The sequence below is a fragment of the Grampus griseus genome, assembly GCF_964374135.1.
Source record: "Grampus griseus genome assembly, chromosome: 8".
Taxonomy (NCBI): Eukaryota; Metazoa; Chordata; class Mammalia; order Artiodactyla; family Delphinidae; genus Grampus; species Grampus griseus.
Genome location: NC_139002.1, coordinates 55,573,389 through 55,595,483, shown reverse-complemented (window position 1 = coordinate 55,595,483; position 22,095 = coordinate 55,573,389). Strand labels below are relative to the sequence as shown.

Sequence of the window (22,095 nt, the reverse complement as noted above, 5' to 3'; positions counted from 1 at the left end):
CTGGGATCAAAGAAAAGCCTTGCTTGAACCATAACACGTGTTTATTATTTGGCATGAGACCATTTATTAAGTTTGATACTCTAATTCAGTTTTGAAACATGTCAGAATATTATAGTATTAAAGCCTGGAATGTCAAGGGGCTTCACAGTTTTTAATTGGGCCACTCTTGCCAGCATTGTATCTAAATAAAGTGGCTATCCAGAATTACTATTCTCTTAACTCCTTTTCCATCAGCCAGACATTCATGGGATGCTGTTTAAGTTTCTATGTGAGGATGAGGATTTCATGCTGGTGCGCTGCATACCAAAGGATGAGAGGGCCAAGGTAGTTCCACTAGTATCTTGTTAGACTTCTCAGAAAAGGGGCTGGAGCCAGGTTTCCACCCTCCCTTGCTATATTTAGTATAAATAGAGAGGAGTTCTTTGAAACTTAGGAATCTCAGGAAAGCCCTGGAATAAGATGTTTACAGAAACCTGTAAAATTCTATCTAGATGATTTGTGCAACTAATGCATATATACACCCTCATTAGTAAGCAAAATAGGAATTTTGATCTAATTCTAACATGATGTTTAATTTTTCATTCACTTAAAAAAAGTTTGAATATGTTTGCCTGAGTAGAAATTTGGAAGATTTATAGATCTTTCTAAAAGTTGCAGTTGTATCTTTTGCACTGCAAATTCTGTCCTTTCAATAGCATATATATTCATGTATTTTAAATTATTAATCTTCCATAATTTCTGCCACCATTTAACAATGTACCAGGTAAGTGTAGACATCACTTTATTTGTATGGTAAACTCTCACCAAGCAAATTTAGTAGTGATATTCTAATAAAATGATAGCAAACTAGGAGTAAGCCAAGAAAATGCTGAATAGCTTTTAGAATTTTTTCCTTTGACAATTAGCAATAGGTCTGTTTCTGTCTCTCTTTCTTGTTTGTACGAATTTTGTTTCAGAACTAGCATCAATTGGAGATTATGTGATAACAAATTTGTGAGGGTTATTGGGGTAAGAATCCCTCTTTCCCATGTCTTAGGTAGGACTATGTTATACCATGAAGGAATTTGCAGATTTCCCACTGTAACTCTATTGAATTCATCAACTCCTAGAAATTCCTTTCTTGACTGAGTGTAAATTCTTCTCAAGTTGTAAAGTAATTTATTTGTTCCATTCAGTGAAAGTTACTAGTGATTAGACAGCAGTGCCCACTTAGTATAATTCAAAGGCAAAAGTTAGACAAAACACATCTGAAAATTTTTATACCTTCCACTTGTGATGTGGCAGTTGTTTTCAGTAGCATGATGTATGCTTGTTGAAGGAGACATTTAGTAGCTGTGTGACCATAAGCAAGTTATTTAACCTCTTGGTAATTCAGTTTTCCCATCTTAAAAATGGAGATAATAATATTACCAATTTCATAAGATTGAAAGAATTGTATGAGTTAATACATGTAAAATGTTTAGAACAATGCCCCACATATACTAAGTGCTAATTGATGTTAATTTTCATCATTACCATCATCATCATTATTCCACTATCCACTAACAAGGGCTTTTGTGTACTCTATCTAAATTTGAAGAATCAGTGGACCTACAGAATCTTAAACTCTAGGTTGGGTTGTAGAATCTTTGGTTTTGAAAAAGATGCAGAAATACTTCTGACTTAGTGAAGAGGTTGATTGATTGATTGATTCTGGGTGAATTTTAAACCTCGACACTAATCATTAGTCAGGAAAAATGATACCACTACCTTTTGTGGAGACAAGCCAAGGGAAGTGAACAACTGTCTTTTCATATTTCAACCTCTGTTTGGATTCCTAGGATAAAATTTGCTCAAGAAATTGAATAAAACTGATAATAATGTCTGCTTAGGGGTAGAGTTCAATTGCCTCAAACATTCCTTAGAGTGAAGAATGGTATAAATAAGTAAAATTAAAGTAGTGGCAGGTTTCTTGCAGTGTCCTCACATCTAGTATACTTTTTTTAACAGGAAGGATAGTAATATAACACACTGTCAGTGACACATGCAGTGATATATACAGCTCCCTTCTATCCCCCAGTACCTAGTCTCCCTCGTTTACTGCCTCAGTTTCCCTTGTTTGAAAGCCTTAGAACCTCTGGCCATGCAGGCAGTTAGGATAATTTTACAAGAGTTCAATGAATTCCATCCTTAATTATTCAGGAAAATCTGATTTTTGAAATAATGAGTACTTTTTACCTTTTTAGCTTAATTATAACATTAAGTTCTAAAAGTTAGTAGAAATACTAGTTTTCATTAGCAATACCAGATTTAAACTAATGAAAATAATGTTGATATTTATTTAAAAGGCATGGGACAGTTTTTCATAGTTTCAATTATGTTCATTATAAGATTCAGATTATGGAATAAAATGTGTAAAAATCTAAGTGTGTGTGAAATTCCTTGAATTCTGATTATTATTCATAATTTTGATCTTGCTTGCTTAAAATAAAGCCTCTCCTGTTCACTCAGGGCACTTTTTCTAATTTAAAAAGTTATATTTGAGTGTATATATTTGCTTCATTTTTAGCAATTGAGAACTCTTGTAGCAGTGTTTTCTTTTTTGTTTAGTATGTCTGGACCTAATAGCTCTTCAGAATGGTCCATTGAAGGTCGTCGATTGGTACCCCTGATGCCTCGGCTGGTTCCCCAAACTGCCTTCACTATAACAGCTAATGCTGTTGCCAATGCAGCTATCCAGCACAATGCATCTCTTCCAGTGCCTGCAGAAACAGGAAGCAAGGAAGGTGAGTAGAGAAATAGTTCTGTGTGTAGAAATGACTTTTCTCAGATTCTTCAAGAAAAGTTGTCTTATTTTTCATCTGTTTTTGTCCAGTGTTTAAAAGTTGTGAAACATAATGAGCAACACTTGTTCTGAAACGAGAAACTGCCAAGTTTTTAGTCTCAGCCAAAATTAAATATCCCTTTTGTTCAAAGTGTGAATTATATTAATCACAAAATTGCAAAAAGCCTTCTTGGAATGAATTTTTTCATATGAGCGTGTCTTGTTAGAAGTGGATAAGAGGCCTTAACAGGTGACATGGAAAATTAATAAGATGATAGAAGTCATTTATCTGCTGAAGAAAGATGCTGAACTGATTCTTTAGAAAATAAAGCTCTGTTTTTGTCTTCTGGAATCAGTGGTATATGCTGCTTCTCTGTTCCAGTCAATGTGCTGAATCTGTTAGGGGTTACGTGGCCGATGGGAATGGCTTTCTTATTGTTATTTAATCTAATAATTGATACATGCTTTAAAAATCCTTGGAGTCTCCTGAGGTCACCAAGAGTAATATTAAATTTGAGAGCGCATGTTTGGGTTGACTTCGGTAGCTTAGTTTGGTGTTACATGAAAATGACCCTGAAAATAATGCAGTTGTCAGATTACTTTGCAGAATTGTCTTTTCTTGACTAGCAATGGGTTGTGGAGCAGAAGAGACATTCCTTTCATACGTGCCAGACTCTGTTTTACACGGAAGGAAGCTATATTTAGGGAGAGACAGTTATCAGTGTGCAAACTTGGCCTCCACTGAGTTCCTGTTTTCTTTGTTGCAGGAGAGCTATCTTTCTTCTCTTCCGACTTTTGTCTTTTCTGTTTACCACCTCTCTGGTTCACTGGAAAGAATATAGAATTTTCAATAGTCTAATCTATGTTTGAATCCTAGTTTGCCATTTCTTTGCTTTGTGACCTCCAGCAAGTCTTTGTAGCTTCTGTGAGCCTTGGGTTCCTCATCTTTAAAATGAGGATGTAGTGTTGTGAGAATTAGTGATAATATATGGAAAGGATTTAGCATAATGTATGGTACTCAGTAAATAGTGCCTATGAGCTACTTCTGCTTGTTGTTATTCAATAAATTGAAATATGATGTTGTCATTACTTTAGTTATTATTGCACTGCTTAGATGGCAAGTGACTAGTGAGTTGTTTATGATAAAAGAAACTTACCTTGTTTCTCTCCAGGAGCCAAGTTGGAAATTGCTATGGTTAGGGAAAAATTATCCATCACTCCATCACTGATGCTGCTATTAGTATTAAAAAAGAATACAAGTATATGCTTTTTGTCCAACTCCTGCCATGAAGGAAAAATGATTTTCATTTTTCTCAGTTTTAAACTTGGTCTCTTTGTAACTGTCCTCTTCTCCATTGTCAGTGTCACCTGTAGACAGCTGCGAAATACTTGGGGGAAACCTAGTTAAGTGATGATTTTCAGGAAAGCTTATTAATACGTTTTAACCTAGTACTGGCCTCTAACTTCTGATTATATAAAAGTGTTAAAATTGGCCTGCAGAAAAAAAATAATTTTACTGTATGCATGGACAGTTTTGGTGAAAGTTAACAGCAGACTTTTTTATCGTTCCTTCAGTAGTGGTTTGCTATTCCTACACAAGTACCACGTCAACCCCAACCTCTACCCCTGTTCCAAGTGGCAGCATAGCAACGGTTAAGTCTCCAAGACCTGCCAGTCCTGCCTCCAATGTAGTTGTCTTGCCAAGTGGAAGTACTGTTTATGTCAAAAGTAAGTGATACTCTCGGTGTTATCAGGGCCATCTTGACTAAAAGCTGCAGCATAGGCTCTGATTAGATCTGCCTTCCTGATTAATTCATTGGTCCACTGGCTATTAGCAGTGGTTAGTTTTTGAAGGTTGTAAAGAATTCCTTTCTTTACATGTAACTAGGTATATATTGCTTTTTAATCAGTTCTGGGGGTTGAGAAATTACTTCTTTTTTGTTTTCTGTGGGGAATCTGCCTTGAACAGTGCTATACTCTAAGATTCACTTGTTTTGGTTTTCATGGAATAGAAATGTGAATAGAAACTAAAGGAATGTGCTTATGTCATTTATGTAGTGTTTACTCCTATAATGTAATCTTTGTAGTGTTTTAAAAAATTATTTATGTACCATATCATTCAACTGTTAAATTCAGTGAAGCATTCTAGAGAGTCCTTTCATATTTCTAGTTGACTGTAATTTTTTGAAATTTATTTGCAATTTTTAACCCCTTTGATTCTACGCTGTGAAGCAGTTTAATGTCCAGTTCATTTTTTTTTTTAATGTCTGTTATGTCAGTATTGATTTGCTTTTGGTATCAACTGGAGATCATTAATATTTGACTTTCATTTTTCTCAGTATAGTTATAAACTTGATTTCTTTGTAGCTTTTAGAGATGGACTTAGCTGTTTTAGACAAATGATTTTAGGTCATTTTCAGTCTTGCTTAGGGTTTAAAAATTGAGAGTATAAGGAGTTATGTTTTATTACCAATTCCATGAGTCATTTTTTAAATGTCTGCTTTATAGAGATTTCCTATGTATATTGCAAGATTTTATGTTTCTCACTTGATTTTTTAAAAAAGTACAAAAACAGTTGAGGCTTTAGTGCATTAAGAAAAAACTAAGAATCTGGGAATATTAAGTTTATATCAGATTTCTGTGGATTTAGCCAAGATGATCTTTTAAAATAACCATAGAGGTCTATTTTTTAATTGTTTTTTTAAATGTTGAAAGTGAATTCCAAACATGAAGAAACCATTTCACACAATATATAGTTTGAAGTAACAGGAAGTTTATTGTTTCATTCTCAGAAGTCACACAGGCAACATTAGTTTGAGATATAATTATACATTCACCTAACTTCATATGTGCAAGACACTATACCAGGGAAACAAACCGATAAGACTTAGTCGTTGTCCTTTGGGAGCCCCTTAATAACAGGAGATGTGCAGACTGACAGCCACATTACCATGGGGTAAGTGATACAGAAGAGAATGTACAAAGTGCTTTATAAGCTCAGAGGAGACATGAATTCGCTTTGCTTAGAGGAGTAAGGGAAAGCTTCACCGAGGAGATGGCTTGCAGGATCATGATTGCTGGATGATGAAGAGGTCATTGAATGTATGTGGTGTTCCCCAAAGAACAGTAGTATATAGAGACTCCAGATGGATAGAATATGTGATAAGGTGGCTTTGGGGAATGGTGAGCAGTTTAGTGTGCCAGGATAAGGTGGGTGGAATAGGGTATTGTGTTCTTAGAAAGATATGGGACCTTGAATGATAAAGAAATGATTTTTGTGCCTCATCTTGTAGGGAGATAAAAACTACTAAAGGATTTGAGGCAGGGCATTGGCTTTATTAGATGTGTGAGATTTTTATAGCTGGTAGTAGGATGAAGGGTAGAATGGAAGTGGAGAGATTAGAAGCACGTACACCTTTTAGGAGGTTGTCGCTAAAATACAGGCAGAAGATAAGAAGGCCTGACATGGCCATAGGGTTAAAGAAAAAAGGGAAGGCATTCAGAGACAGCTTCCCTGAGGGAGGATTGATAGAACTTACTGTCTGATTGGGCATGAGGCAAAGGGAGAGGTCAAGGATGACTGATGATGCAATGATTTAAAAATAAAGTATAAAATACAAGGTTATATTGCTATAAATGTAGCAATATTGTCACTGCCTTACAGGTGTTAGCTGTTCAGATGAAGATGAAAAACCCAGAAAACGAAGGCGAACAAACTCTTCTAGCTCCTCCCCCGTTGTCCTAAAGGAAGTTCCAAAGGCTGTTGTTCCGGTCTCAAAGACGATCACTGTACCTGTGAGTGGCAGTCCTAAGATGAGCAACATCATGCAGAGCATTGCCAACTCCTTACCACCTCACATGTCTCCTGTGAAAATAACCTTCACCAAGCCATCAACACAGACAACAAACACAACAACACAGAAGGTACGTGGTGGAGGGAGTCTGTCTGCCAATTGCTGTTTTTATCTCTTTCAGTCAATATGATTCAGATTTAACAAACATGCACTGAGTGCTTACTATGTGCTTGGCATTATGGTGGGAATGTTCACATCTCTTTCTTTAATTCTGCACATAAAGCTTTGGGTTAGGTATTATTATTTCACTTTTTGTGTATATTTTTGTATATGAGGCTCAGAGATGCCAAATGACTTGCCTAATATGACACAGCTAGCAGATCTTCTAAGACTTTCATTATATTTTACCATTGTGATTCCATTTGGGAAATAATTAAAATATAAAGGATTCTTTCAGCCTGTATTTGGATAACTTTACCTTTAGGAACTTAGTTCTTATATTGCCAGAGTAATGAAGTTGTCAGAGTTAGGTGTTTCATAGACGAAAGGAAGGATATGATTAAATGAATAATTGTTATCTTCTTTTTAATTCTTAAATGCTATCATTAATTCATTTCTAAACTCTTCTGTCAGTATGTTCAAATCATCAATATTCTGTCAATTTTGTTATTAGAGCCCTCTACTTGCCACACTGATCTGGATGCTGATGGTACCCTAGGCTTGTTATATACCTCTGTGTCCGAGATCTCCCTTCACTTTCATTCTGATCTTCCTCTTTCTTGGTTTATTTACTGATTTACTGGAGCATATCTTCCAGTAGCTTCTTGGTATATGGGTGGGATGGAAAGTAAAGTTTTTAAGATCTTGTATGGTAGACTGAAAATTTCTTTATTCTACCCTCCTACTGTTTTGATATAAGTTTAACTAGGTAAGTATTCTAGGTGAGAAGTCATTTTCCTTGAGAATTTTGAAGGTATTGCTTCATGGGCTGTTGGCTTCCAGTATTGCTTTTGAGAAGCCCAGTAATGCCATTCTAATTCCAGATCCTCTTTTTCTCTTGGAAGAAGTCAGAGTTCTGAAAGTTCAAGGTAATTTTCCTTGGTGTGGGTCTTTATTTTATCCATTGGGTTACATACTCAGTGGCCCCTGTTATTCTAGAATAACACTCATAGAATAACACTCATATCCTTCCATTCTGGGAAATTTCTTGAATTATTTCTTTGATTTTTCTCTGTCCTCTCTTTTTGGATCACCTGTTATTCTGGATGTTGAATGCCTAGATTCATCCTTTAATTTTTCAGTCTTTCTCACCCCCAATTTCCATTTGTTTGCTTTTTCTACTGTAGTATAGTAGTTAAAAGCCTGGATTTTAGAACTAGACTTCCTGAATTTGAATCCCATTTTATGCTACTTACTAGCTATGTGACTTTGGGAAAACTAAACTCTAGACCTAAGTTTTTCTCTTGTAAAATAGGGAAAATAATATATCTATTTTATAGGGTTTTGGGGTGTAAATAAATGAGATAATAAATACAAACCAGTAGAACAGAGCCTAGCACATAGTAAATGCTCTGTAAGTATTATTTTCTTTATCTTTTAACTTTATCCTTCATTACTTCTCTGGAATTTTTCATTTTTGCTATCCTATTTTAAATTTCTAGTAACTCTGTCTGGTTTTCTGAAAGTTTCTTTCTTTTTTTTTAAAATAGCATCCTGCTCTTTCATAGTCACTATGTTCTCTTTTCTGATGATATTCATGATAATTTTTTTTGATGTTTTCTTCTTTCATGTTTTCTCTCTTACCTGTAAATTTCTTTTATTTTTTCATTTTATCTCTTCCATTTCAGTTTCCTTAAATGCTGGTTGTGGAAACGGACACTAAAAGCTGACAGAAGGCTCTGTGTGTAGGGTGGGACATGCTAACTTTCATTGTAGGTTGAGCTAGCTGGGCTGTTTTGTTGATGAACACCCGCCACCCCTTTACCTCCACCAGTTGTCATTCTCTTTAGGGCTTTTTCATGGACTGGACAGTTTCCTCAGAGAAGAATCTTCCAGTCTTTTGCCTACAGTAGTAAGCCTGTCTGCTAGTATTTTGGGAGTAAAGGCAAGGAGTGGGCTGGATAGTCTCATCATTCAGTATATAGACTTTACCTAACCTCTCTGTTTTCAGCATAGCACCTACCTGCCTCTGCCTGGTATCATCAGATTCCTTTGGATTCAATCTCTCCCTCAAGAGAATAAGTTTTAAATCTTCCTTGAGGATAAGGGAGGATAGCTGGGGATCTTAATGCTGCTTAAACAGATTTTCAACTAATTTACATCTTTTTAGTCCCACTTTTATCCCCACTTCAGAAGTATCTGGTGTTCTCAAATTACTGAGTCTTTCTGTGGTTCTCTGAAAGCTGTCTTGTTTTTTCTTCTGTTTGCTGTCTTAGATTTCCACTTTCTTGAGTATGCTTGATCAGTTACTACTTGTCTGTTTGTTTTCCACTTTCCAGAAGTTGATAGCTATTGTCTCCTTTCCATTTTGACCTTATGGGTTTATGTGCCTCTTCTAAAAAATCCCTTCATACTGTTTTAGAGGGATTTTGGGGAAGGAGTAGAGATGAATTCTTGTTTTCAATAGACGGTCTTTCCTACTTTTAAATCTTCAGGTTCATGATAATTTTCATTTAAAGAAACTCCTTGAGTTTCTTGGAAATATGTCATTATATAATATATAAAAAATTACAATTTTCTTAACAAACTAGAAATGACAGTGAGTTGATCTGTGTAATATAATTCTAGCTTCAGTCTTAGGATGAGGCATTATAATTTAGTGTTAAAATCAAGTAAGAATTTTTGTAGTCAAAGAGGCCTGGATTAGAACCCCAGTTCTTCCAGTATGACCTGAGATAAATTAGTCTTTCTAAATCTGTTTACCCATCTGTGAGATGAGAGTAACGCCAATTTTATAAGGCTGTCGTGAGGATTAAATGGGATTGGGTATTTTAAAGTACAGCGTAATGTATGTACTCAGAAAATGTTAGGTCCCTTCCCTTGCAGGTATTTTATGGAAAGCAGTGTTACCTAACTTTATGAACTTTCCAGTCTTCTTTGGTAGACCTGTATAAAAATATTTTAATAGAAGGGGTAAACCTATAAGTGAAGTCAGTGAACTTTAAAAATAAAAATTAATTGCAGTGTTGAGAATGTGCTGTTCCAAATAATGAATTTATCAGTTCACTGAAGCTTACCCCTTAATATATAGAATTTGACTATTTTTGGTGGTTTCTTAAATGTTACACTGAACATAATTTTTGTATTTAATGGCTCCAAGGTAATCTTTCTGAATATCAATTTTTATATATTATTATAATATTGCTTTCTGGGCAAGCTGCATATTAGGTGTCTTCAGCCTGCTATACTCTAAGAATTTTTAAATCTACTTTTGTAATTTTTTACTACCTTCTTTGCTGGATCTATTTTATCAGTAATTCTTCTCTCTTCTCCCCCTTCTCATCTTCTCTTTTAATTTGATATTTGAGAAAATAATGCAGCAAAGTTATAGCTAAAAGAGTACCCATCTCAAATCCATGTCCTTTTATTTCCTTATTCTGTTTTGCTTATAACTAGTTGACATTATATTTATTTATTTCCCATTTCTCCCATAGAGTATAAATTACTGAAGGTAGAGACTTTGTCTTATTTATTACTATTCCGTAATGTTTAGAACAGTGCCTGACATGCAATAGGTGTTGACTAATATTTGTTGAATGAATGAATGAATAAATGAATAAGTATATCTGGTTCCAGTACTGGCTCTCCACCTCTCTTGAGCCTCAGCTTCCTTATAAAACAAAGATAATAATAGTGCTTACTAGATAATTAAATGAGATGATTCATGGAAAGTGCTTAACATAGTGCTAATGATGAGTGTTCAGTAAATGTCACCTAACATTATTAACTTTCCAATCTTCTTAGTTGACCTATGTAAAAATACTTGTAGTAGATGGGGGCTTACCTGTAAGTGAAATTGATGAACTTTTTTTTTTGATTCACTGACGTTACCATATTTTAATTTTTTCTTTTCTTCTGAATTGTCAGTTGAGAGTGGATGGTTGAGATTGTCAGACTTGTAATGCTCATAAGAGGACATATTTATCTCCAAAGTCATATATGAGTCATACCATGAGATTCCAGGCTCAGAACCTTAGATTTGTCCTACTGTGTTTAAAAAATAAACATTTAAAACAAATTAAATTAAAAATAAGACTCATTCAGGGCTTCCCTGGTGGCGCAGTGGTTGAGAGTCCACCTGCCGATGCAGGGGACACGGGTTCGTGCCCCGGTCCGGGAAGATCCTACATGCCGCGGAGCGGCTGGGCCCGTGAGCCATGGCCGCTGAGCCTGCGCATCCGGAGCCTGTGCTCCACAACGGGAGAGGCCACAACAGTGAGAGGCCCGCATACCGCAAAAAAAAAAAAAAAAAAAGACTCATTCATTCCACAAATATTTGCTAAGTATCTATTATGTTCTAGATGTAAAACTGTACTCTTACTTCATGTGTACTCAGTGCCATTACTTTTGTTATTTCTTGGACAAACTGAGTGTGGGTAGGACTAATAGATATTCTTTGGGATTTTTTGTGTGTTTTTTGTTTTCCTTTTGCTGGATAATTGGATTTTTTTTGAAATCTCTGTAAGACTGTTGCCATTATACATTCACCTTGGATTTCTCACAAATCATATGGAAGTCAACTTAGGAAATTACTTTAGTTAAAGTTACTTTTACATTAAGTATAATTACTTATGAATTTGTGGACTTGATTCAAATTCAAGTAGGTCATATATTTTCAGGGTAGACAAATTTCCACCTGTGTTAATGTGGTGCCTTCATTTTGAGTATAACATTGGTACAACACTTATATAAACAAAGCAACAGAATATAGCTTTATGCTTTCACATGCTTGATTGATATTTTTCATTTTATCCTTAGGGTGCAAGTCCCAGCACTCTTAAGGAGTTTTTGTGAGTGCTAGAAGGTCAGTAATTTGAATTATGGCCTGAATAAACACTGTTTGGTTCACTTGGTTTCAAAATCCCTTTGTTTCCCTTGTTGTAACATGTAACTAAAGTGCAAGTAAATTTTCTTCAAGGTGGATCTCTAATTTTGGATAACCCCTTTTCAGATCAGAAATTAGTTTGTAGACTGAAATCTCAAAATATGTTTTATCATTTGTACCTGTAACCTAAAACATGCTCTCAAAGACTCTAGATTTATTTTGCTGAAGTTATTGTTTTAATGTTAGAAGTCTACATGCATACTCTAGTTCTAAAATTGCAAATGTTTGACCCAAGTGTGAATGCTTCCCCTTCCCTACCCATGACAGAGATTGTTTATTAACTGTGGCCTACTTTCCTGCCAAGCCTTGGTGAATCCTCAGCTGTGTCACAGAGTCCTTATAAAAACTGTACTCTAGGAAGGCACTACTATTAGTTCAGAATTGGCAAATATGAAACCTACTTGCTATTACTACTCTTAATTGGCTTGGCTGTGCTAGTAACTGTGAGCTCTTTGGATTCTCAAGGGTATCAGAATTTGGGAAAAAGATATATAAAATTTTTTAATGAAACAAAAATAGAGTACATTAAAATAAATTTCCAGTTTGATTTGATCTATAACACCTTTACTGATATCCTTCTAACATTTATTAAGTAGTAATAACAAGATACTAATAAGTACCATTTGTGAACTGCCAAATATTGACCACCTGCTATGTGCCTAGCACTATGTTAGATGCTTCACATCATTATCTCATTTAATCCTTATAATGATTTGCAAGGTAGGTATTATTATCCCTATTTTATAGATGAAAAGTGGAACCCAGAGATTTTAACATGTCCAGGGCCCTGCCATTTGTTAGTGGCAGAGGCAGGATTCGGCTCAGGTTCATTTGACTCTTAACTTCTGGTCTTTTTGCCATATTAGTCTACTTCTCGGTTTATATGATGGCTGATGGTTGTGTTTGTAATAGTGCTATATATGTGTTTACTGGTTGAGTCTATGTAGAAGTATGCTGGTCAACTCTATAGAGGTGTTTGCTGGTCAAGACTTGTATGTCTCTCTTGACTCCTCAGATAATCAACAAACTCCTTAAAGTAATGGACACATACTTAGAATTCTCTAACACTGAAATATATAATTATGATGATATAATCAAAGCTTCTTTGAGATGTCAATACTGAGTACAGACATACTCAGTAAGTTTGACTGACTGATTTAATTTCAGAACTTCTTTAGGACTGGTACAAAAATGCAAAAGAATTTCCCCCTTAAATTGTTTGGATTTTTCAAAACAATTTTCTCTCCTAGGTAGGTGAAAATAATTTTGGTGAAAGAGGAAGAAGACACTCTGTGTTGTTTGGGGATATCATTAAACTACCATTATACTTGCCCAGAATAAAACTGATACTACAGATTTATAAGTAATTTTTGTGTTCTCAGCTGTAAAATGGGGATAATAATAGTATCTCTGTCATAGGATTGTTGGGAGATTTAAATAGGCCAATGTGTATTAGCTCTAGGAGCTAATCTTGTTTCTGTTCTTTTCCTCAACCCTGCCATTTCCATACATCAAGTCCTGTTGACTCTACCTCTTAAGATAATCTGAATCTGATCACTTCTCTTTATTTTGACTACTAACACCCCAGTCCAACCAGCCTCTACCATTTCTTGCCTAGTCTACTGCAGTGGCTTCTTTACTAGTTTCACTGCTTCTGCTCTTACCTCTTACCACATAGCAGCTAGAATGATCTTTTAAAATATAAATCAAGTTTTGTTGTTTCCTTACTTAAAATCCTCTCATGGCTTCCCATTATACTTAGAATAAAACTTAGATTCTTTACTCTGGTTTACAAATTTGATCTGGACTCTGCTTACTTTTGCAACCCCTCTTTACCCTATATGCTTTTGCTATACTGGTTCTCTTTTCTGTTTTTAAATACATCAAGCTAATTCCTACCTTAGGTCCTTTGCCCCATCCTGTTCTCTCCGTCTGAAATGCTTTGTCCCGTATCATCTACACTTTTCTAGTCATACTGGCTAACCTTGAAGTCTCTTTCCTGCCGCTTTTTTCCTCCATTCTGTGTATCTATGAGCAAATCCTGTTGGTTTTACCTTTAAATATATTCAGAATCTGTTCACTTTTCATCAGTTCTACCACAAACATTTTGGTCATTGAAAGAGCCTCCTAATTTGTCTGCCTGTTTCTACTGTCTCTGCCCTGCTGTACTTTTCACCTAGCAGATCAAGTAATGCTTTTTTAAAAGTACTTTATTTTTTAGAACAGTTTTGGATTTATAGGAAAATTGAAAAGATAGTACAGAGAGTTCTCATATACCCTGTATTCAGTGTCCCCTGTTCTAAACAATTTATATTAGTATGGTACATTTGTTACAATTAATGAACCGATATTGATGCATTAATATTAACTAAAGTCCATGGTTTATTCAGATTTGTTTAGTTTTTACCTATTGTCTTTCTCTGTTCCAGGATACCACATTATATTTTCTCGTCATGTCTCCTTAGGCTCCTCTTGGCTGTGAAAGTTTCTCAAACTTCCTTGTGTTTGATGACCTTGACAGTTTTGAGGATTACTAGTCAAGTATTTTGTAGGATGCCCCACTACTGCAATTTATCTCATGTTTTTCTCATGATTAGACTAAGGTTATAGGTTTTTGGAAGGAAGACCACAGAGATAAAGTGCCATTTTCGTCATAACATGTTGATATGCTATCAACAAGATCTTACACCACCTAGTCCCCCATTACTTTGCTAAATGTGTCTCCTACTGCTCTCTACCTTATAAATTTCAATCCCGTTCATTAGGGTCCTAGAGGTTTCTTGAACATACCAAGCTTGCTTCTGCCTCAGGGGCTTTGTATTTGCTACTCCTGCTTCCATTGGATGCTCTTCCTCTAGGTAGCAACATGGATCAACCCCTACTTCTAGTTTCTGCTTAGTTGTCACCTTATCAGAGAGATCTTCATTGAATGTTTTATAAAAAATCATGTACCACTTCCATTTTCTTTTATTTCCTGCCCTGCTTTATTGTCTCTTCCATTTATCTCTACATGACATATATTTACTTTTTTATTTGTTTATTGTTTTTCTCCCCTTACTGGAATGTAGCTCCATGAAAATAAGAACTTTGTCTGTTTTGTTCATTCCACTATCCTCAGCCTCTAGAACCATGCCTGGCACATAGTAGATGCTCAACAAATATTTATAAATGAATGACTATCCAAATTATTTTCTAGAAAAATTGTGCCAATTTATACTCCCTAAGCAGTATATTGAAATGCTTACTTTACTTGATCTTGTACAGCATTGAATATTGTCTATTAAAATGTTTGGTTGGTAAAAATTGTTTCTTTTAAATACATTTTGATGATTACTAGTAAAGGAGAGCTTTTGTATATTTTTAGTTGTAAATTTCTTTTTCTTGAATTGCTTCATCACGTTTCATAAGCTATTTTTAAATTGTATGTAACTGTGAGTCTAGATACATTAGTAGTATGGTAGGTACATGAAAATAACTTATTTTATCTCCCTTAGGTTATTATAGTGACCACATCACCAAGTTCAACCTTCGTGCCCAACATTCTCTCCAAATCCCATAACTATGCAGCAGTCACTAAGCTTGTACCAACATCAGTCATTGCTTCCACAACTCAGAAGCCGCCAGTGGTTATAACTGCTTCACAGTCCTCTCTGGTTAGTAGTAGCAGCAGTGGCAGCAGCAGTTCTACACCATCACCTATTCCTAATACAGTTGCAGTAACAGCTGTGGTTTCTTCCACACCATCTGTGGTCATGTCAACAGTAGCACAAGGTAAGTGGTAATTCATCAGGTAATTCTGTCCCTGTGTTTATGGGAATTTCTTTCTTTTTAAATATTTTAATTTTATTGGAGTATAGTTGATTTACAGTGTTGTGTTAGTTTCAGGTATAGAGCAAAGTGATTCAGTTATACATATGCATATATTCATTCATTTTTAGATTCTTTTCTCATATAGGTTATCACAGAATATCACAGAGTTCCCTGTGCTATACAGTAGGTCCTTGCTGGTTACCTATTTTATATATAGTAGTGTGTGTATGTTCATCCCAAGCTCCTGATGTATCCCTCCCCGCAACGTTTCCCCTTCGGTAACCATAAGTTTGTTTTCGGTATCTGTAAGTCTCTTTCTGTTTTGTAAATAAGTTCATTTGTATTTTTTTTTTTAAAATTAGATTCCACATGAGTGATATCATATGATATTTGTCTTTCTCTGCCTGACTTACTTCACTCAGTATGAAAATCTCTAGATCCATCCATGTTGCTGCAAATGGCATTATTTCATTCTTCTTTATGGCTGAGTAATATTCCATTGTATATATGTACCACATCTTCTTTATCCATTCCTCTGTTGACGAATTTAGGTTGCATTTAGGTTGCTTCCATGTCTTGGCTATTGTAAACAATGCTGCAATGAACATTAGGGTGTGGGAATTTTGAAGAAGACTTTGTGGGTGTGTTTGTATGCTTTGGGTGTGAAGGTACCATCTGTTATATCAGAGATTACCACTTTCCCTCCCCTAGTTTGAGAATGTCAAGATAGTGGGTTACTCAGTTTCCTTACATTAATATCCTTACTTTGAGTTTTTTTTTTCAAATGCACAGTACCTAGTCACCTAGGCAATTATGTAGGTTAAATCTTGTCACCACAAATTTCAAAGGCATATACAAATATCTGTAATATAATGAAAATTTTAAGTGAGGAACTTGAAATTATTTTACTATAGGTTTTTTCAGAAGAAACATTAAATATACAACCTACAACCTCTTCAAAGTAAGTTACCCAATGATAAGAAGTAGGGGGAAGAGGATGATTTCAAGGACATGCCATTCACCTTTTCTTCAGCTTCTAAATTTTTCTGTATGGGAGGATGATGGAAAGTATTGAGAGGAACTGAGGCTGAACTGAAGGACAATTGCTGCTTAATAGCAGAGGAAAGGAAATGTGGAAACCTCAGTTCCATGTTAGCTTAAATCACTTGAGCTCTCTTCCAAATCTTTGTTTTCCTCTCATATAAAGAGCAGATAGCACACTGTCAGAATTTTCTTTTTATAGTGTTGGTAAGTCTTAAGATGGGAATCAGAGGGAGCCATTTATAATACAGAATTCATAGCCATGGTTGTAGTCTTTCAAAGGGAGCACAGAAGCAATATAGAACAGTATTTAGTGTTCGTTTTCATTGAATTTTACTTGCACAATATATAGCTTAAGATAGGCTGAGACTTGGAAATATCCTAGTTTATGAACTAGTGGTGATGCAGGCACTCAAATAGGCAAACAGTGTTTTTCATAATTGCTTTAGTAATTTTAGTGTGTTCCATATAACTGTTAGCAAGGAAGAGGTTACATAGATGCAGATGCAGTCAGTATTCATTCATTCTGCAGGTCTAACTGGTAGAATGTGAGAGCATCTGTCCTTTTCTGTCTCCAATACCCATTTAATGTCTCAGTCAATGATAGGAAATAGTAGGCTTGAAATTTTCTTTTATTTGTTACCTTAAGTAATTTAAATAAACCATTCCAGCCTTTCTGTTTGTACAGCAGTAAACTACAACATAGTATTATTAAAAATAGAAATAATTTTTATATAGAAAATCTGTATAAATGTTGGTTGCAAACATGATCCAAATTCACCATTTCAAAATTTCAAGGTGATGAGAGAAGGAAAGACCACCTGTTTCCTCACCTGACTGACCCCTGTATCAAAGTTGTCATCCATTGATAGTTGTTCCCTTCTAGTGCTCATCACACAGTTTGCCAAAGTGTTGCTGTAGTAGAAGGATTACTGTTCTTCCAAGGAAATTGTTATTATTTGAGATAAGAGGGGTATCTCTCTTAGTTACTATCGAAATATTTTTAAGCAAAATGAATATTCCATGCTTCTGTTTTGCATTCTTATATTTCTCCAACTATCTTCTGAATCTCTTGGGAACTTATGACTTCCCTATTTTCTCCTTTGTTTCTTAGCATCCTATATCTCTTTGAGTCCTACGTCATTTTAGGGGAGCTAGACATCTCAAAGATTTCTCATAAATTCAATACAGCATGAAAGATGTAAAAGTAAACTATCTGAATGTAGATACTCAAGGAAACTATATGATTATTTTGGGGTTTTGTTTGAGATATTTAATTTAGATATAAGTGCTAAGGAAATTAAGCCATTTTCTTTTAAAAAGGTAAATGTTAGTGGAAGTGGTAATATATAAACTGCAGTTGTGATTCTGACTGCAGGGCTTCTTTAGCAGCTCTTGTGTGGGTACCTAGGGGACAAGGGCATTCAGTGTCTGCTTCTGTTGGGGACTAGAGACAGACTGTTTCAGAGCTGATGTATCTGTCTCTGGTTAGTCTTATAGGGGCAGCTGGTCATAGAGGGGGAAGAGTCTTAGTAGCAATAACTTCGTGGCTAACTCCATGTTTATAAGTGTAGAGATGGTTCCAGAGGTAGGGAGTAGGGGGATTGTGTATGGTTGGCTCATACAGGAAGTCTTAAATTCTACCAATTAGAATGCTTATTCTGAATTGGTCATCCACGAAACAGGATAACTGAAATTTTCTTTTTTATTATGGAAAATTCCAAATACATAAGTGGATAGAATAGTAAAATGAACCCTCATTGTACCCATTACCCAGCTTCAAGGATGAGCAACACATCATCAGTCTTGTTTCATCTGTACCTGCTATTTTCCTCTACACATCAGTGACCCGGAATATTTTGAAGCAAATCCCAAATATCATATAATTTCAGTTATAAATACTTCAGTATGTATCAAAACTCACAATACCACTATCACATCTAGAATTTTTAAGTTTCTTCATATAATAAAATATTTAGTTAGTATCCAAATTTCCTTGATTATGTCATAAAAGAATTTTTTAAAAGTAAGATCTAAATAAGGTCCACACATTGATATGGTTATATCTTTTTTAACTCATGGGTCCCTCTTCTGTTTTTTTCTTTTCTTTTCAAATTATTTGTTGAAGAAATCAGTCATTTTTCCTGAGAGTTTCCCGTAGTCTGGGTTTTGCTGATTTTAATTCCCATGGTTTAACAAGTTCTCCTATTTATTATTTTTTTATTAAATTTATTTATTTTATTTTATTTATTTTATTTTTGGCTGCATTGGGTCTTTGTTGCTGCACACGGGCTTTTCTCTGGTTGTGGCGGGCAGGGGCTACTCTTCCTTGAGGTGCGCAGGCTTCTCTTGTTGTGGAGCACGGGCTCTAGGCATGTGGGCTTCAGTAGTTGTGGCTCACGGGCTCTAGAGCGCAGGCTCAGTAGTTGTGGCGCACGGGCTTAGTTGCTCCACGGCATGTGGGATCTTCCCGGACCAGGGCTCAAACCCATGTCCCCTGTATTGGCAGACGGATTCTTAACCGCTGTGCTACCAGGGAAGCCCCTCTCCTGTTTATATTTCCATAAAACTGGTAGTTAAATCAAGAAACTTGATCAGATTCAAGTCTGATTGTTTTTGGAGATATGGGGAATGAACGTTCGATAAGTGGTATTCCTGATGTGTACCTATAAGTGTATTTAAGTGTACTTCCTGTGCATCATTTTAGGAGGCACATGTCTGGTCTCTAATGATATTAACATTAATCGGTAGATATAAGTATTACCAAATGTTTTTATAGCTATTGGTAATCTTTCCCTAGATCATTATTTTATTGGTAGTTGCAAAATGAATTTTATCTTCATTTTCTTCATTTATTAGCTGGAATTCTTAAAGAACTTTAACTTACTACCATGGGTTATCCTGAGGTACAGTTCATACAGGAATTATTTCTGTTTATTTATATGTTTTCAGATAATGAGATGGTTCAGTGACCAATAAGATTTTTGTTCCCCGTATCATTAAGATTTCTGATGTCTGTCAATCCATCACAAATATTCTTTTGGTGCTCAAATTGTCCAATCTGTTGCAGTGGGAGCCTCTTCAAGTTGGCTTCTAAATTCTTTTGACACAACCACAAAAGACAAATTGATCAAATTTTCCTTTTTTGGGCGGCGTCTATTTGTAGTATCAGTTATTGAGAGGAGTGTAAAAACCTCCAGCTGTAATTGTGGGTTTGTACATTTTTCCCTTTGTCGGTTGTTGTCACATGTATTTTGAGCTCTGTTATTAGGTGTATGCACGTTTAGGATTGTTGTATATTCTTGATGAGTTGACTTCCTTTTTATTATGAAACGTTGTATATTCTTGATGAATTGACTTCCTTTTTATTATGAAACATTGCTCTTTTTCTCTCAGTACTCCTTATTTTGGTGTTTACCTTTTCTGATATTAATGTAGCTACTCCAACTTTCTCGTAATTAGGGTTTGCATCATATTTTTCATCTGTTTACTTTTAACCCATCTGTGCCTTTGTATTTAAAATACATCTCTTATGAACATTGTATAGTCAGGGCTTACTTTTTTATCCATTCTGACCATCTTTGCCTTTTAATTGAAGTGTTTAGTCCATTTATATTCGATATAATTATCAATATGATTGAGTTTAGGTCTACTATCTTAATAATTGTTTTTTATTTGTTTTCTGTATTCTTTGCTTTCTTTTCTCCCATTTTACTGTCTTCTTTTGGATTTATTGAGTTTTTTAAGAAAAAGGATTCTATTTTATCTCTTACACATTGGCTTATTAGCTCTACTTTTTTGTTCTTTTTTAATAATTGCTTAGGGTAGGGTTCTCAACCTCCACATATGGACATTTTGGACCAGATAATTTTTTGTTATGAGGGGCTGACTTGTGCATTATAGGATGTTTAGCAGCATTCCTGGCTTTTACCTACTAGATACCAGTAGCACACCCTCCTGTCATAACAATAAAAAATGTCTCTAGTGATTACCAAATATCCAGGGGCAAAAGGGAGAGCACAATTGCCCTGGTTAAGAACTCAGCTCTAGAGCTTACATTATACATTGTAAATTGTAACAGTCTGTCTTCAACTTCTCATATTGTATTTGAATCTTCGAATAATACACTTCTATTTCTATTTCTGCTCTCTCATCCTTGCACTCTGGTTATCATACATTTTAATTATATATATCATAAACCCCACATTGCATTGTTACTACTTTTGCTTTAAACAGTCAATTTTCTTTTAAAGAAATTACGGAAAGGTGGGGGGGGAGTCTTTTATATTCACCAACCTCATGTACTTTTCCTACTCTAGTCCTTGGTTTAGCCATTTCTCTAAGGAGCCCTGATTCATTTTAGTGGAAAGTGATAATTAGAAGAAAATTTGGGTGCTAGATATGCTCATTGCTAAGGGGTGTGTGTGTGTGTGTGTGTGTGTGTGTGTGTGTGTGTGTGTGTGTGTGTGTGTGTGTGTGTGTCTGCATGTAGATTTATACACACACGTATATACATCTGTATTTATTTCTATATGTTGAAAACTTCGGGTCCATACTGATATGTCCAATTTCAAACTCTGCTTGTTAATTCTAGTTTTCTCCCTTCTTCAAAAACCTCGCTTCCATTATCTTTCATATACTTACTTATTTTATCAGTTCCCCACTCTATAACCAATCTGTCATTGTTGCTGCTGTTGCCTCTACCTTCATGCAGATACCTTCCTCATTCCACTCAGGTTCTAACATCTTGCAGACTTCTACTTCACTCCACCTGAGTTCTGACACTTTCCCCATGTCACCCTTTTGCGTGATGTCTTTCTCACCCTGCTCAATTTTGACACCTGTGCCAGGCCACCCTCCTACCCAGAAGTCTTCTTCACCCAGTTTGGACTCTGATCCCACCCCTTCCTGTGGACATCCTGCTCAAGCTTTGAGAACCTGTGCTAGGTGGCTCACATTCATGGAACCCCTGTTTATCCTACTTGAGTTCTAACTCTATATGTGGCACTGTACCCTGAGCTCCCACAGCATGTACTCCCTCCTCAACCTACTTGGACTCTGACTCCCATGCTCAGTCAGTCTCTGCAGTGGGTTCTAACACCCCATGCTTAGCCATTATTCTGCTTAGCCATCTAGTTGTTCATCGTGCTTTGCAGCATCTGATGGCTTTAGCACTAAATTTTTGTGAATCGAAGAGCAAAAGGAAGAGGAAGGGGGCTTTTTATTTGTTAAAACAAAAATAACATTTATTACAATTTGTAATGATAGATTTGTGTGATCATTTGATTGTCTTCTCTAACCTTCCTGAAGGTAGGGACTGTTTCATGGATACAAAAGAGTTTCCCAAGGATATAGCATAAAGTATATGCTCAGTAAGTTTTTATTGAATGAATAAATATCTAAAGGAATTAAATACTTTAATAAGATCACACAGCTATTATGAGTTTATGTGTTGAAGACATATTTTTTTTTTTTTTTTTGCGGTACGCGGGCCTCTCACTGTTGCGGCCTCTCCCGTTGCGGAGCACAGGCTCCGGACGTGC

The 22,095-nt window shown here is 35.6% G+C and overlaps 1 protein-coding gene across 6 annotated transcripts in view; it reads left to right on the top strand.

Moving 5' to 3' along the window:
* EMSY (EMSY transcriptional repressor, BRCA2 interacting) overlaps positions 1–22,095 on the top strand; it is an 82,108-nt gene that overhangs the window by 11,095 nt on the left and 48,918 nt on the right. For all 6 annotated transcript variants that reach the window (XM_082659718.1, XM_082659716.1, XM_082659719.1 and 3 more), the window contains 4 exons: positions 2,590–2,765; positions 4,379–4,531; positions 6,468–6,727; positions 15,196–15,472. In XM_082659718.1, the coding sequence (XP_082515844.1) occupies positions 2,590–2,765; positions 4,379–4,531; positions 6,468–6,727; positions 15,196–15,472 (866 nt within the window). The remainder of the gene's footprint in view (positions 1–2,589; positions 2,766–4,378; positions 4,532–6,467; positions 6,728–15,195; positions 15,473–22,095) is intronic.